At 37.4% G+C, this 17,863-nt stretch overlaps 1 protein-coding gene and 1 pseudogene across 1 annotated transcript in view; one reads left to right on the forward strand and one right to left on the reverse strand.

Moving 5' to 3' along the window:
- Positions 1-4,072: 4,072 nt before the first annotated feature.
- LOC136029616 (uncharacterized) lies at positions 4,073-11,793 on the forward strand (annotated as a pseudogene).
- The window catches only part of LOC136028945 (uncharacterized), a 32,845-nt gene continuing 26,758 nt past the window's right edge, over positions 11,777-17,863 (reverse strand). Inside the window, exon 5 of the mRNA XM_065706936.1 lies at positions 11,777-15,066. Coding sequence (XP_065563008.1) covers positions 15,056-15,066 — 11 coding nt within the window. The 3' untranslated portion in view covers positions 11,777-15,055. The remainder of the gene's footprint in view (positions 15,067-17,863) is intronic.

Here is a 17,863-nt window from a genome sequence, read left to right on the forward strand (position 1 = left end):
AAACATATTTACAAGATGAGCATACAACAACACCAAAAGAATTCATTGAACAAATTGCAAGATTATAATCTTATTTACGACGGAAAAACTGTGGCTCAAGCAAAGAGGCGATACTGGTGGAAGACTCCCTAAACACAAAAACTCACATATAGCAGCATTAACTGAAAGACCTACTGCAGACAGTACGGCTTACTGCAGATAAAAGTTGGCAATTAGTCTTTGTTTTTTCCGGTTAAAAGCAGAACATCATCAGCATATGCAACGTGACTAATGCATAAAATATCATTGTAAAAAACTGACAGTTGAAGATATCGTAATCACGAGGCTAAAACACACTTAAATATACTCAGAGATAACACGGCACCTTGCCTAATGCTTTTTTATGGCACTTGGTATTTCCCAAGTGACATATAGCGATCACAAATTCTGTTGGTCTGTCTGTCCCAGTTTTGCTAGTTTAGGCACTTCGAGATAATCTTGAACGATGAAATTTGCCGAGCGAATCAAAGACCAGACCAGGCTATATTAGAAATAGTTGTTTTCCCGATTTGATCATCTGGGGGGGGGGGGTAAAAAATTGGAAAAAATGAGGTATTTCTAACTTATGAACGGGTGATCGGATCTTGATGAAATTTTATATTAAGAAGGGTATCGTGTCTCGGAGCTCTACTTTAAAATCCTGACCGGATCCGGTTACATTGGGGGATTTGGAGGGGAAACCTAAAATCTTGGAAAACACTTAGAGTGGAGGGATCGGGATGAAACTTGATGGGGAAAATAAGCACTAGTCCTAGATACGAGATTGACATAACCGGAACGGATCCACTCTCTTTGGGGCAGTTGGGGGGAAGGGTTAATTCTGAAAAATTAAAGAAAATGAGGTATTTTTAACTTACGAAGGAGTGATCGGATCTTAATTAAATTTCACATTTAGAAGGACCTCGTAACACAAATCTTTTATTTTAAATCCCAACCAGATCCAGTGTCATTGGGGGAGTTGGGGGGAAATTGGAAATCTTGGAAAACGCTTAGAGTGGAGAGATCAGGATGAAACTTGGTGGGAAGAATAAGCACAAGTCCAAGATACATGACTGACATAACCAGACTGGTTCCGCTCTCTTTGCGGGAGTTGGGGGGGGGTGTAATTCTGAAAAATAAAAAAAAATGTGGCATTTGTAACTTACGAACGGTGAAAAGATCTTAATGAATATTAATATTTAGAAGTATCTTGTACTTCGAGCTCTTATTTTAAATCCCGATCACTTCCAGTGACGTTGGGGGGAGTTGGAGGGGGAAACCAGAAATCTTGGAAAATGTGAAAATTGAGGTATCTTTATCTTACGAATGGGTGATCCGATCTTAATGAAACTTGATATTTAGAAAGATCTTATGTCTTAAATACTCCATTTTCAATTCAAATCGGATCCGGGGACATAAGGGTTTGGAGGGGAAAAGAGAAATCTTGGAACCAGAACTCTTGAAAAACGCTTAGAGTGGAGAGATCGGGATGAAATATGGTGGGAAGAATAAGAACAAGTTCTAGATACGTGATTGACGTAATCGTACTGAATCCGTTCTTTTTGAGGGAGTTGCGGGTGGGTGGGGGGTTGTTAATTTGGAAAAAATAGAAAAATTTCGGTATTTTTAAAATAAGAACGATGACCAGATCTTAATGAAATTTGATATTTAGAAGGAACCCTTGTCTCAGATCTCTTATTTTAAATCCCGACCAGACCTGGTGACATTGGGGGAGTTGGAGGGGGAAGCCAGAAATCTTGGAAAATGCTTGGAGTGGAGAGATCGGGATGAAACTTGGTGGGTGGAATAAGCAAATATCGTAGATACTTGATTGACGTAACCTGACTGGATCTACTCTCTTTGGGGGAGTTAGGGGGTGGGGTTCAGTACTTTGGCCAGTTTGGTGCTTCTGGACGTGCTAGGACGATGAAAATTTAAAGGCGTGTCAGGGACCTGCACTGCGCAAATTGACTTGATAACTTACGAGTGTGTGGTCGGATCTTAATGAATTATGATATTTAGGAGGACCTCGTGTCTCAGAGCTCTTATTTTAAATCCCAACCGGCATTAAGGCACTGATGTTCTTTTTAAATCAATCTGTTGATTCTTAGAATTCTGCTAGAGCTCATGCCATATGAGCTCTTGGCTCTTCCGACCTCGTCACAAGTGCCATATGAGCTCTTAGCTCTTGTTTAACAAGAATATGCTCCCATAAAGTACCATTCCACTTCACCATAACTGCAGAATTAACATACCAATATTTAAGCACGGAAACAACAGAAAGGTTAACGCCAGACGCTGCTAGAGAAAAAAAAATGAATGAATTACATTGTTAAAAGCACTAGATATATCAATGATCAAACAACACAGGGGACTTTTTTGAGCAACTGCTTGGTTCATGAACCAGCCCATAATATGGTGAGCTTGACCGTAGCCCATACCTTGAAATTAATGGGAGGTAGCACCACATATTCAAGCAGTTTACTAACAAAACAAGACACAGTGACAGGACGGTAATAAGAGCAAGCACTGGGGTACTTACCCCTCTTAAAAATGGAAGATATACAACCAGACGTAAACTATCTGGCACTATGGACTTTGTCAAGCACATCTGAAACAGTGACTGCAAATGCTTCAGTAGTTTAGGACAATCATAAGCAAAAAACTTGAAGCAAAGAGCATCACTATCGAGAGACTCAGACTTATTCACTTGCTTAAGAGCACAGAGTATAACACAAAATTCTACCGATAGCACTTGAGATTGGTTAATACGAATTGAAAGGATTGAGTTGACAAGCTTTGTAAAATGATTTTGGAGACTAACATCAAATGAAAGCAAAATATTTTTATAATGGGAAATAAAAAAAATGTGAAGGATATTATTTACACTGAGCTGACGAAGCAGAGCAGCAATTAAAAACACCATAATTGGTTGGAACTTAATAAAAAGTGTTTTATACTGTCCAAACCAAATCGCATAAGCAATTCTGGTACTTACCCACAAATAATTTCTCGGCAAGGGACCCAATTCCAAAAGGTGCTCGCAATGGCAGAATTTATGGAAAATAAAGGATGCAATTGGTAAAATTCTAAGATATTGGGACTTTAAGGGCTCTATATAAAAGCCACATGTACCCTCCTGGGTATTTAACAGGAAAGATCTCCTAAGCCCCACGAAGTTTTTCGTGGGGACATTGAACTTGCTGGCAACAAGTGCGTTCTTAACTCTGAATACCATTTCCAATCGTCAGCAATTCCGATCCCATATGTACAGACAAGTCAGAGCCGACTCAGTTTACATAAAACGCTTCAGCACTGCTGATGTGTTTTATGCGGAGCAATGACATGCAGGGGATTGAGCTCAAACCGTTCGCTGAGTTTATCCTCAGGCAAGAGGTAATGATACAAAGCTCTGACTTATACCTTAAATCCCCTGCTTTAGTGATGTCCAGAAACAGTACTTAATATTCTCAAAGAATTGCTGCTGTCAGCATATGATCAGTATTGATTATGCGTATGTTCAGAGCAGTTTCTTTCATTCTTCCTCTCTGACAAAAGCATAAGGGAGTCTATGGAACAGCTGCTTTGGGAACTTGCACAAGTGATTTCACTTATGACAAAACATGATGTGAATAAGATTTGGCTGATTTGTGCTTTTTCCGACTTGATTGTCAACAAATTATTATGCCAAGTAAAGTCTATAAGAAGCATCACACAAGGAGGCAAATTTCAGTATATTTAGTCAGCCTGTGAAATTTGTTAGTATTTAACATTAGGGTCTTCAAAGATGGTAACACTGTTTTCTGCTGTTGTTTTTCTTTTAAATACTAAATGCTGTTCGTCAACTTTTTTCCAGGCTTCATAATGAACCAAAATATTTGTCACAGCTTCAGCATATGCCAATTCGTTATTCTGTTCATCCTACTAACAAAGATGGCTGAAAGTCGACCGAGCGATATTAAATCCCTGTGGGGCTGGAAAATTTACAGTACTGGAGCGATGCAAGCATGGAAACCAGTTAGAAATAAATTTGAAATTGAATCTGGTCCCGAAAATGAATGTTCTTTCAAGGTAATACTATAAGGCTTTGGATGGGTGGGCAATGGGAATAATAGTTAAAGAAATGGGTTGAAAATCTGCATAGCTTTGAGATTCTATTCACTGACAGAATTCTGACCCTGCAACTTCTTACATTCATGGATCCACATAGTGCGTTTTGATTTATCTCAACTTCCCACTCGACATTCCCTTAAAGTTGTAACTTAATACCTCTTGCTGCTCTTAAGATATTGCATGCATACCCTTTTGACAAAATTGGGTGCACATAGTCTATTTTGATTTAGTTCAATATCCCCCACAAAAAGCCCTGGACGCTCCAACATAATAACCTAAGTTTTTACTACTATATTGCTAGAATATCCTAGGATGACGTCCCTTTGACAATCCAGATGCACATAGTTTCTTTTAATTTAGTTTTACATACCCCTCAACTTTCCCAGAAAGTTTCAACTTAATATCCAATTGCATTGCATAATATCCAGAGATATAGCATCGTTGCCATTTTGACAACCTGTATGCATTTAAAGTCTTTTTATTTAATTCCATAGCAAAAGTAGTAGTAGTAATAGAAGTAATTGCAGCAGTAATAATATTAGCAGTAGTAGTAGCAGTAGTATCAGTAGCAGCAGTAGTACCAGTAGTAGTAGTAGTAGTAGTAGTAGTAGTAGTAGTAGTAATAGTAGTAGTAGTAATAGTAGTAGCGGTAGTAGTAGTAGTAGTGGTAGTAGTAGCAGTAGTAGCAGCAGTAGTAGTAGTAGTAGTAGTAGTAGTAGTAGTAGTAGTAGTAGTAGTAGTAGTAGTAGTGGTAGTAGTAGTATTAGTAGCAGTAGTAGTAGCAGTAGTAGCAGTATTAGTAGTAGCAGCAGCAGTAATAGTAGCAGTAGTAGTAGTTGTATTAATGTAGCAGTAGGAGTATTAGCAGTAGTAGTCGCAAGTAGTCGAAGTTGAAAGTAGTCACAGACGCAAGTAATAACAAGTAGTTGCAGTCACAACTAATGTACCACTTACACTGTAGCATGCAACGATAGTAGTATTAATAGTATTAGCAGTAGAAGTAGTATCAATATTGGTAGCAGAAGTAGTAGTAGTAGTAGTACGAGTAGTAGTAGTAATATTGGTAAACAGTTGCAGTTGCACTCATAAATAGCCGTAGTAGCAGTAGTAGTAGTATCAATCGCAAGTGGTCGCAGTCATAGACGCAAGAAGTAACAAGTAGCTGCAGTGACAACTACTGTACCACCTATACTATAGCGTGCAACTATAGTAGTATTAATAGTTTTAGTAGTAGAAGTAGTAGCCGTAGTAGTAGTAATAGCAGCAGTAGTAGTAGTAGTAGTAGCAGTAGTAGTAGTAGTATGAGTAGCAGTAGTAGTAGTGGTAGTAGCAGTAGTATCAGAAGAAGCTGTCACAAGCAGTTGCAGACGCAAGCAGTAACCAGTTGTTGAAGTCGCAAGCACTTGTAGTCGTGAATAGTGGCAGTTGCGCTCATAAATAGTCGTACTAGCAGCAGTAGCTGTAGCATTAGTGGTAGTAGCATAAATAGTAGTTACAGTAAAGAAGAAATGGTAGTAATTGTAGTGCCCTAAAATTTCCAATTTAATACCTTCAGCCATCCCTAATATATTGCTGATACACCCTTTTGACAACGCGCATGCATATTGTGTATTTTGATTTATTTCAGCATCCACCAACATCTCTAAAAGTTTCATCTTAATATCTTTTGCTGTTCCTGAGATATCGCAAATATGCTCTTATGACACACTTGGATGTACATAGTGGCTTTTGATTTAGTTTAAAATTCCCAATAATATTCTCTGGGACCTCTAACGTAACACACATAGCTGTTCTTGAAATATTTTACATACACCCTTTTGACAGTCTGGATACATATAGTACCGTTTAATTCAGTTTTACACTCCCTTTACTTTCCCCGTAAGTTCAAACTTAATAGTTTCTTCTGTTCCTAAGACATTGTACCTATGCCATTGTGGCAACCTGGCTGTACTTAAAACTTTTTGATTTACTTCAATAGTAGCTACAGTAGTAATAGTAGTAGCCCTGACAGTCTCAATTTAATACCCTTAACTATTCCTGCGACATTGTTGATACGCTCTTTTGGCAACCTGCATCCACATAATTGTCTTTTGATTTGGTTTTATATCTGCATAAAATTCCCCTGAAAGTTTCTACTTATTATCCTCAGCCGTTCTTGTGATATTGCTGATCCACCCTTTCAACAACCAACGTGCACCTAGTGCCTTTTTATGTAGTTTAACATACTGCTCAACTTTCCAATGCGTTTCGATTTAGTTTTAAATCCCCATCAACTTTTTCTGGTAGTTTCAACTCAACACCCTATTCTAGCCTTGCCATAACCCACCTATCTTTTTGTTAACCTGCATGCATATAAACTATTTTCAATTAGTTAAATAGTAGCAGTAATAGCAGCAGTAGAAATAGTGGGAATAGTAGAAGTAATATTAGTAGCCTTGGAAGTTTTAGCTTAGTATCCTAAGCCACAGCTGAGATATTGCTGATACACCCTTTTGACAAGTTGCATACATAGTGCGTTTTTTTTATTTATTTCAACGACCCTGTCGGCATCTCCTGAAAATGTCACTTTAATACTTGCACCTTTAACAGACGCAGTGAACTAGCAATAGAAATAATAGTATCATGCTTATAGGGCCCCTCGGTCAGTTCAGCATCGCCCACAGTATTCTCTGAAAGTTTCAATTTACTACTCTAAACCACTTCTAACATACAGCTAATACACCCTTTTGACAGTCAGTATGCATATAGTGTGTTTAGATTTAGTTCAACATTTCCTGAAAGTTTCACCTTAATAGCCTTAGCCTCAGTGGTAGTAATAGTAGTAGCAGCAGTAGTAGTAGCCGTAGTAGTAGCAGTAGCAGTATGCGCATTATACTTTTTGATTTGTCCAACGTCCACCTGACCACACCCTGATAGTTTCAACCTATTAACCTAAGCCGTTCTCGGGGTATTGCTGCGACACCCTTTTGACAACCTGCAAGTAGACAGTGTGTTTCAGTTTTGTTCAGCATTCTCTGAAATATCCACCTTACTACCCTTATTCTTGTTAGTAATAGTAGCAGTAGTAAAAGTAGTAGCAGTAGTGCAATAGTGCCAGCAGTAGAAGTAGTAGTAATAGTAGTAGTAGTAGCATGCACATAGTGTCTTTTGGTTAGCTCAACATCCCTCTCAGCAGGCCCTTTAAATTTCAACTGAATGCCCTGAGCCGTTCCTGAGACATTGCTGATGCGGCCTTTTGATAACAAACACGCACATAATGTGTTTGATTTGATTCCACTTTACCCTGAACATCCCGGAAATTTTCGGCTTAATAGCCTTAGCCCCAGTAATAGCAATAGCAGTACACTAACCCATTCTTAAGACGTTGCTGACGCACCCTTTTGACAACCTGAATGCACATATTTCCTTTTGATTTAGCCCAGCACTGCCCTCAGCATTCCCTGAAAGCTTCACCTTAATACCTTTAGCCTTTTTGGAGATCCACGATCAAATATTCCCCCTTCCCAATAACAAACAGTATAATTAAACAATATCTAAATTGCATAACTTACAGACTTTGCCCCTAAGACTTTGAGAGTCATGTCAACCCCAGTAGCATCGTTATTGGACCTTTCAACTATGTAGAGCAAAATACCTGTTTGTGAATTCTAATTGAATGCCTTTGATGGAAGGGCAACAAAAAGAGGCGGGAAATGGGAACTGGCTGCTCTCCAATCACTTTTGACTCCTGCAAAGGACGCTAGAACTTTCAGTTTTCAATCGAGTGATGCCCCTCCAAAGTTCTTACGACAACTCCTTCCATGCGAAATGGCTTGGTGAAAAAAATAAAATAAATAATCCATAGAGTCAACATCACTCTTTACTTCGTCAGCGCTATTGCATGGCTATGGTTATTATTCAGTTCCTACAAAACTTGAGGAACATCAGTGAATCAAGCCACGCTTGGAAACTCTGGGGAGGGGGGCTTTGGTTCAGATCTGCTTATTGCAAGGGTGTCGACCTCGAGGACCAGCGACCATTGCGGAAACATAGGAAAGAAACTGACACAGACTTGTGGTTTTACGTTGGACTTAGACGGCATTGTGTTGCGATATGATATTAGCAGTAAAAGTAGCACCTCGTGAACTGTTCCTCCTGCATAGAAAATCCCTGATATTGGTACTGAGATAAATGATCATTGTGTATTGAGGGAAATTTGAGGAGGAGGAGCAGGGAATTATGCGTTATGGTACTAAACAAAAAGTCACGTTTCAATGAGATGGGGGACAAAACAAATTTTCATATAACGAAGCAAGACAGGATGAACTACGTTTTGAGTTATTTTAACCTTCATGGTTGATAATTAATTCTGGGAACAAGGGGACTGAATAACATTTTTATATCCAATGAATATTTCAGTCGTACTGTCTGGTTCGTCGCAAGTTTGTGTGTCTATCTTTCCTGAAAAATAAAATTACAAATCTGACTCGTATACAGGACTTTATTTTAAGGGGGCCCAACATTTCTGAGGAAAGGAACAAATTTGATGCATAAAAAGAAAGGTTAATTATTTGAAAATTATCATAAACTTAAAGGGAAAATTGTGTCATCTTTTTGATTTTCTTTTATGAAAGAGGAATTCATAAATAGAATATTCATTCTGGATTTTTAAGGAAGGAATATCTTGGTAAGGAAGCTTCCTCGAAACTTAAAGAATTATCTATCGGTGATTTAATATGGGAAGATAGACATAAATAATAAATGTAAAAATATAAATTAATTGATCTCGTTTTCGAAAGTGGACTGAAAAGTTAAAAAAAAATTCTCGAGAATCTACGGATTTTCGTGAAAATAAGAAGCGCAAAGCGGATTGGGCTTTACAGAACATAGATATCGAATTATCGAAGCTATTAATGCATAAATGAAAAAAGTCGATGAGTTAAGGAAAACGAATTAAAAAGGTCACCAAAAATAAAATTTTTATATTATTTCTCATCTTTTCTCCATAACTCCGCTCCCTTTCATATTCCCTCTCCCCCAGATATGAATTCATTTGGATATGCTAGTCATAAAATTTCTTAACTTTATATTCCGCATTCTCGATAACAAGGGATAAGTACTTATAATTCCAAGGATATTAATCTTGTATATATTTATTTGTAGTGACACTTTATTAAGAAATCAGTGATTATAAAAGTTTAAGTGTCAGTTTGCAATTTGAGTCAATAAAAAAGAGGCGCAACATGGACGAAAGATATAATCTAAAATAAACGACCAAAGTTCACACTGATTAAGAATAGATTTCAAAAGCTGAAAATAGATTGAAATCCCCTTGCTTACTAATTAAATGCTACCTTTGGTCAAAGCTAAATTTTAGTGATTTGGCAAGTATTTTGTTAGAAAAAAGCAGATTGACACAAAACATAATCTATAATTCTAATCCACGAATAAGAAAAAAAGACTATCGGTGAAAGCCATCGAATTTTGAAAAGCGTATATGTTCTTTAACGCGCGTAAAATGCTTCATTGTTAACATATTGCTCCATACATGCATGATACAGATTGTCATCTCTCAAAATTTCGTTCAATTTAACTATACAGCTGTGCGGAGGCGTAGTCAGGAATAGTTCCCAAGGGGGACAATGCATACTTTTCAGTTTTTTTTTCCCGCCAGTAAAATTTTTCATATCAATGATACATATGACATCATATCGAAATGTAACAAACCACATTCTAATTTATTCCTGCCATCCTGTTGTACAGTATTCATTAGGACTGAAGTACAAATTTTTGATAGCTAAGTAAAATCAAAAATTTATTTATTGTCTATTTCAGGCCGATGTGCGAGATTTGTGCCAGCGTTGTGCAAAGGTGACAAGAAGTCGTCATGTGTATCCAAAATGTTGCAACCACAATCAAAAGAGTATTTATCAAGACAGAGGCGTGTCATTGGGGGTTAGAGACTGGTGTGATAATTTTTTAAACTTTGGAATAGCTTGAAAGTGTTGTTGTTTAGTTGTAATAGCATCAATTCCTTAGTGTATGTGGACGGAATCGGCTGTCCTGAGCTGAACAGTGATGACATGAAACAGGCGTTCTGAGTAGAGGAAATCCCTTGCTAACATAGTTTTGTTCAGCTATAGACAATTCTTGTGATCAGAATCAAGGCTGTATTCAGTGGGGGGAGGGTTACCGAGTTCGAACTCCTACCGGAATTTTTGCCCAACTCATAAGAACGTCACAAACATACATACAAACAATTTTTTTAAAACATATCCTTCATTTATGTTGCCTTTCTTATCAACTAGTATGAAGATGACGCGGCTTGGGCATAATGCGCATTAAAATCGACCGCTAGTCCATGGGAATCACCCAGGTCGATCTGAATGCGTTCAGTTTTACCCGAAAAAGCGTTACATCCATATGTCCTTTATCTAATGGTTGTTAGGAAAAACAAAAACAGGCTCATCTATGGCATAAATAAACCACTTATCTGGATTATCCTTCTTATCCAGCTTATAAAGGGCACAATGTTGAAAGGAGGATGTGAGGAACAGGAAATGCTTGAAGAACAATCAGATTTTACTCTGTAGGGTGAAAAACGGACAGATAGATTTATCGATTTTTTTAAACTTATTGTCGTAAAGTTTTTCTTTTTCAGGGTTTTACTGCTACTTTTCCATCAATTATTTTGTTGACAAGGAAGGGTGCAACCAGAATTTTTTTGGCGGGGGGGGGACTTTTGAAAAACACATCAAAATTTGTTTATTTGCATTTTTGTGCCGTTTCTATGAGTAGGGCGATTTTTTTTTTGGGGGGGGGGGAGGATTCAAACACCACAGCCCCTTTTCTCCACTGGATACAGGCTTGATTCTAATCCCAAGAATAATCTATTACTGTCTTTATCTTATATCGGATTCATAATACCAATAGGGAAACTACTGTTCCAAACTTCCAATTTCAACATTGCGCTTTAAATTTCACTCGTCAATTATAAAAATTACAATTGAAAGTTGTAAACAAGTTATACACAGAATATATCATTAGACATTTTTTTTTTACACCAAAATAGCGTACAGTAGCATCTGTAGATAGAGCCATTTTGGTGAAGCTGATACAAAATAGCTTAAAATTCTTGGGCTACCGAAATTAGACTTTTGCAAGATCCGCCGTCTTTAACGTTACTTTTCTAGCAACGGTACCTTTGAATGTTGTTTTCTAACATAAACCAATTTGATGTTGGAAGCCTCTCCATTGTATGTTACAGTTGTAGGTAAATTGGATTTTATCCATAAGTATGACTATAATACGAACCGATCGTTATTCGGCGGAAAATTTCAATTATTGAATCCACAATAATACTTGTTGTGGAATAAGGTCACCCAAAATCATTTAGTGTGATTACTGTGTTCTTTGGTTCCCCATGAATTTTAAATACAAAAACCGTTTTTAAAGAAAGTACTGACTTATCAGGGAAACAGCCACCCAGTCATTTTGCAGGCTATACACTTAAAATACTGGAAGAAAATACTACAGCTACGAAGCCTCTATAGCTAAACAGTTAGACTGAATAATTTTCAGCAACCGTATTTGAAAAATTGCATTTTACATTTGGAGACTGTTCAGTTACTTTTTTGTGATCTTTATGTTGGAGTAAATGAATAAATTAAATGCTTTCCATAATATTTTTGTTGGGCAGTTCAAGTTCAAGAATAACACAGTTCATTGAAAGGAAACGATTGCGACGTTTGCTAACAGAAACCGAAAGTCTAAAAACCGAATTTTGATAAAAATGTATAACCTTCATGGAAGACATTTATTTTTATGCTCATTCAAGTTATGCAAAATCGATTAATTTCAAATAATTTTATCGGCAAACGTTTTTCGACATGCGTTCTCAAGCGTGTATACCAAATAAAGCATTTTTCTTACTGGCTTTAACAAGCGGAATACATTATTGATTCCAATTTTGGCTTGCTCATGACCCTGTTAAATGTCTCTCTTCTTGTCACTCGTGCTTTCTTTAGAAAACCTAGTTTTGACTCAATATTGCTCAAGATCAGGTGCTTAAGCTATATGAGCCCCGGCTACTTTTCCCAAATTCGAAATAAAAATGCCGTGAAGTTTTTTTGGATTTTATTAGCCAAAACGTTCTAAAAATGGCAATAATAGGAGCATAGGTCTTTATCGGCAGATCTGACTTTCGACCGTAATATTTTCCAAAAAAGTCGTGAGATCTCCCGAAAACCCAAAGATTTTGAAGCACTGACCCTCACATCAAACAAATAGGCTCTAGTGCAAACTACCAAATGACAGAACTAGTACACCTACGTTTACTTGCCACCAAGATCGGTTGGGATCCGAAGACCCGCTCTGGTAGAAGTCACAATGACAAGAATCTTAGGGTGCATCTCCCAATTTAGTTATAGAAATCCCGTACCGTTATGCATAAATGTACTCAATTCACTTTTTTAAATTTTACAGAAGAGAGAAAACAAACTTAACAAAATTCCGGCAAATCGAAACATAGCTGAAATGCCTTTTCAAAACCATTATCTAGGCAAACTTTACCTGTTTTTTCTGGTGGTAATATTGTAATTAGTCAATTACTTATTGTTTTCAAGAAAATGGAGTGAACATCTTTAATCAAAATATGATTTTACCAGATATAGAAAAAATAGATCGCACAAACGTGTTTAGTCCTTCTAACTTTTTTGTTAAACACAACTAAAAATTGCAAGAGCTAAAAATCAGCATCGAGTATAAAGTATCTGAACAAGCCAGATATGTGCTTGTTCAGATACTGAACAAGATCAATATACTGTGTCGTATATGAGGTTCATTATATGAGGGAGGACATTAAAAGAATGATAGTTTTCATCAAGTAATGGCAAAAGCGACATAATATCGTCGTACTTTGATTTGCTGATTGATTTCCCGTTTGGATATTTGGGTCTCAGCACTTTCGTTATTGCTTCCTCTTTTCCTAAGCTCAGTATTCTAAACGGTTCGTCATCCCCTAAGCTTGTCTTAAAGTTCAAAATGTGTTTCATACCGAATTTCGAAATATTTCTCATACCGAATCCAACGTGTGTCTAGCCAAGAAAATCTACGCTTTCCTGTGTCAACACTTCATTTGGTAAACATCTGTTGAAGCTCATCTTTCTTCATTTCACGTGCAATCATTGGCGTTTCATCTTTTGTAAACGTTCAACGTTGGCCCAATCTCCTTGGATTCTGACAAGAATATCAGATGTTTTCTTTGCCTTTTCGATTCAGGCATGGTCAGTGTCACACTTTAAGTGCGTATGACCAGGCTCTAGGAATTTCTGATCGATATGTGACAGGGTGCTACCAGCTAAGTGAGATGTACAGTAAGAAAATATTATCGACACAAACATATTTCTGTTTTGTGAGCCACAGGTGTCTGAATTAAGTCTCACAGTTTCTAAAGACTCAGCAAGATTAGACAGGCTGTGGAATAAGCATGATGCCACCTCACTGGCCCCTTTGTCCTTCATAGCTTCATGCCAGAGGTAGTTACAGGACCATGTTTCATTATAAGAGATAACATGAACTGCGATATTGTATGTCCTAAGCTGACGTTCATACAAAACAAGTTTCGTTTTAAGATCTGGCGTTGGTAGGCCCTGCTGCAGGTCAAAGCACCAGAATTACTTTTTTTTCCTTCACTAATTTTTGCTGATGCTATGTCTGCTCTTTTTGAATTGCAAGTCCTAGTGAAAGGGGATTCATTGCTGGCTTTTTCTGTTCTGACTGCTTCTTTAGTCTCATCGCTGGGGACTGATTTTTCCTGGATAGCAAACTTTTTAACATATGCTACAAGAATCCTTTGCTAGTGCAGTAAAACCAAGGTTGAAAAATCATAGAAAAAAAGAATTTTCTTTCTAGTAGTTCTCTGAGGTTCACCATACAGATCATACATCTTGCTGATATTCAAATTGGAAGAGAGATACTTGCTCTGAGTTTTCTGTCTTGAATAATGAGATTCGTAAGCTGAGAAACTCATAAAATATTCTTTTATTTCTTCCACACTTTCTGAAGATGTTTTATTAATTGCTCTTCTTGGAGCAGTAGAAGATACAATGCCTTTGTCTGACCTTTTAGATTGTACTGTTCCCACCTCTCTTCTTGTCAAGCAAAAAGCTATCATAAAACACTTCTTGCACACCTTTTGTTTTTTACCTTGGTCATCAGGCAAATAATGTATAAAAATTATTGGGCTTTTTCTGGGGTTCTCTCCTCACTTTCTTGAACATTTTGGAACCTGCTGTTCCATCATGATATCAGGTACTGCGGTTGCACTATTTTGTCTGTACTGTCCCAGACCGACATGAACAGATTTCTTCTGGTATTATCAGCTATTCTTTCATACACTGCAGTCTACAGTCTTATTGACTCTAAAACTTTATGGCGTTATGATTTTTGTCTTTATAGATTGTGCACTCCTTTTCTGAATCCTTAAGTTTCTTTCTCTTTGCGCGAATAATACTTTTTGGTTTCCTCCCTCTTCTCTTCGGTTTATCGATTCTTTCGTCAGGATGAATACTATAGCTTGCTTCTTGTTCAAGCCCATTTCTTTCAGATGTCCATAGCTTCCTCCATGTTTTCTGCTAATATCTCTTCATCTATCAAACAGTTAATGGTAACGAACTGTAAGTAAGAGGCAACCCGGCTCAATAGCAACTGAAACTCTAAAGGTACATCAAAAGAATCAGATTTTTACGTTCATTTGAATATATAAGTTTCATCAAGTTCTTTCAAAGACAAGTTTAAATTTTGAAACTGGTCCATTTAGGTTCTGGTATTCTTTTCCAGTCAGGTTCATAATCTGAGCCTGAATCATCACTTGACAGGTCCTTCATTTCAGAATCAGATTCCATCAAGCTTATAGCTTTCCTCAGATCGATCTTTCTTCGGGGTTTTAGTGCCATCCTGAAAAAGAATGCTTTATAGCAACATGCTTGTGAGGTGTCAAAAAGGGGGGAGGAGCCTAATTTCAGAAAAATACTGTTAAGGGGCATCCTTGGCCTAAGATTCCTCCAAAAGGATAAAACATGGTTAATAATACGCAATAAATGCTGTTGCCAAGAAATGGCAAAAATTTTAGTAATATTTCAGTTTGAGATGAAGAAATAAAAAAAGAAAAGAATTCAATGTTGTGCTAAATAATGATGCAGTATGAGATAAGCTTGAGGAAGGCAAATTATGGTTTGAAGAGCAGTCTCCTGTCCCAGAGAAAACTATAGTTGTTAGGAAGATGATACTTTCAAGCATTTCTCTATGTCAAGAATCCTGAATCCTGGCTATAACAAAGTTTCTGAGAATACCAAGATTATAAATCGTTTATATAGCTAGTTTTCTTGGAATAGAAGGGGGTGGGGTATATTTTAAAATATGATTTACTGTTCAATTATACAATTGGTGAAAAAATAATCAAGTCAATTCAGAAGTATTACTGCAAATGAGAGTACACACGAGAAATATATAAGGAGAAGGAACAAAACAAAAATAGAAGCAGATGTAAAAACTTCAAAAGTGAATGGCCAGAGGCATTCATGAGGAAAGGGAACGTAATATTCCAAAATAACAAAAGAATAAACATAGACAACTCTTAAACAGCAACCTTAGCCACCGGAACCATGGCATGTCATCTGCAACTTCCCAGGTTCTTCTTAGGTGATTTGCATATCTATAGGCTATCACCACCAGATCGAACCCAGGTCATCACCACTATTTTGTAGGACAGCTCTTCTCCAAACTCTATTTGGTTTCTTGAGACATACAGCTGGCTGAAAAACTTATAATACGTCTGATACCAAGCTCATAGGACAAGCTGAAGCATTAACCTTTGTGCTTGCATAAACAAAATCTCTAAAATATGTGAATAGTGTCTTTTTCTTCACCGCAACACTGATAATGCTGAAATTAGACGTGTTCAGACAATTCTTTAAATCCACAAAATGCATAAACGTTGTCAGTCCGGGGAAGTCAGTTTACGTGGACTAAACGCGTTTTTGCTTAATTCTAACTGGCTAAAATAAGACTAGTTACGTTTATGCAAAATATCTAGCTTCAACACTAATGGAATAAAAAACTTATCGCATAGACCAATCGACACAGAAAAAAATTATTCTAGATGGCACTCTGCAAAAAGTATACTGAACACATTTATGCATAACGGTACGGAATACCTTCCTAACATAAGCTGGACCGGGCTAAAGCATAATTAGAACATTGTCTGCAATCTGCACTTCGAAGCTCCAAATGGAACTGAACGGTTCCGTTAATGCAGTCACGGTTCAATCAGTATAGCATCATAATTGAATGTCTCTCAGTCAAGGCCTAATGATATACCGTTAAAAGATTCAGAATAAAAAAGCGCCACACCATTTAAATACAACCAAAGAATGTGCAATTAACTGAGAATAGCAGCAACAGTTGGGTGAACGGAGCATTGAAGACTTCTATTAGCTAATGTTTAACAAGTTGTGGGTCAGGTAATTTTTTTTGCATCAAGCTTTGCAGGAAATCTTTAATCAGAAAAATATTTAATTCAGAAGAAAGCATTGATATGGATGCCACATAAATTAGGCTAATCGAGAATATGTTACATGGTTCATTGGTAAAGTTTTCTTGATTTCATTAACAAGATTGACTTAAGATTGGCAGTAATTTGAGTGTAAATATTTATCAATAAATCATGAAGTCTGATTTCCGATCGTGAGATTTTTCAAGAAAATCACGAAATCTCACGGTAAAATGGTAGGCATAGAAGCACTTTTCTCGGTTTAGCGGGGAACGAGACAATGAACTATCAAGCCCGGCACCGAAGAATCTTGGAATTACTCCCGACGACTACCTCGATCTGTTAGCTGCAGCTTTCCTGGAGATCTTCAGCCGCTCCCGGTCCAATCTCCGACGAAGTCTCCGGAAGCCATCCAAAGGTTTTAGGTCTTCTTTGGATGTTTGCCGAAGATTCCTCTTCTGTCCTCCCGGCTGTCGCTTCCAGAAGGGTACTGGCTCGCAGATGAGGACGTCTCGATATATTGCAAGGTATAGCCGTGGAGCTTGAGGCACCGTATTTTGATGGCAAGAGATACCACTTCAAACTGGTCGCAACGGCTTTTTACTTCGCCGTTTGGAATTCTTGACGCCCAGTTGATTTGGAGTGTATAAAGGAGATATTGGTGATCAAACTCGTCCAAAACTCTCGCCTCTTCTGACTTGAGCGGCCATAGAAGCAATACATTATCATCCCATATAATTTCGCTTTAGAAATAGCTACTAAATTACAGAACTAGAAAATTTAAACCCTATGGTGGCACAGTGAATTAATTTTTGCTTGCCAATACGAGGATCAGGGTTCAGTCGCAGCAGCCGAAAAGCCTGGAAGTGGCGGAGATTATGTATTAACATCTTTAAGCAATCAAAACAAGAGAAAGAAGAAGCATTCCCTTTTTAGTTACTTCAGCACAGTGGCATGAGACTGTCTTTTTAAAACTCAGGAATGATGAGTAGCTTCGCTTTCTCTCCGATCACAATTACCCCGAATCCGATTATACCTTTTCGTCATTAAATTGAAGACTGTAGTTCAAGCAAATTACGCTTTTGGAAGCTAATGTCTGACCGTACGGTATATTTCCAAAGTGGAAACGACCAGGTAACGTCACTATTTAAATCCGGCTGGAATACCAGATTGAAAACAAAATTCGCTCAATTCTTTCAAGAC

This window comes from Artemia franciscana, chromosome 7 (genome assembly GCF_032884065.1).
Source record: "Artemia franciscana chromosome 7, ASM3288406v1, whole genome shotgun sequence".
Lineage (NCBI taxonomy): Eukaryota > Metazoa > Arthropoda > Branchiopoda > Anostraca > Artemiidae > Artemia > Artemia franciscana.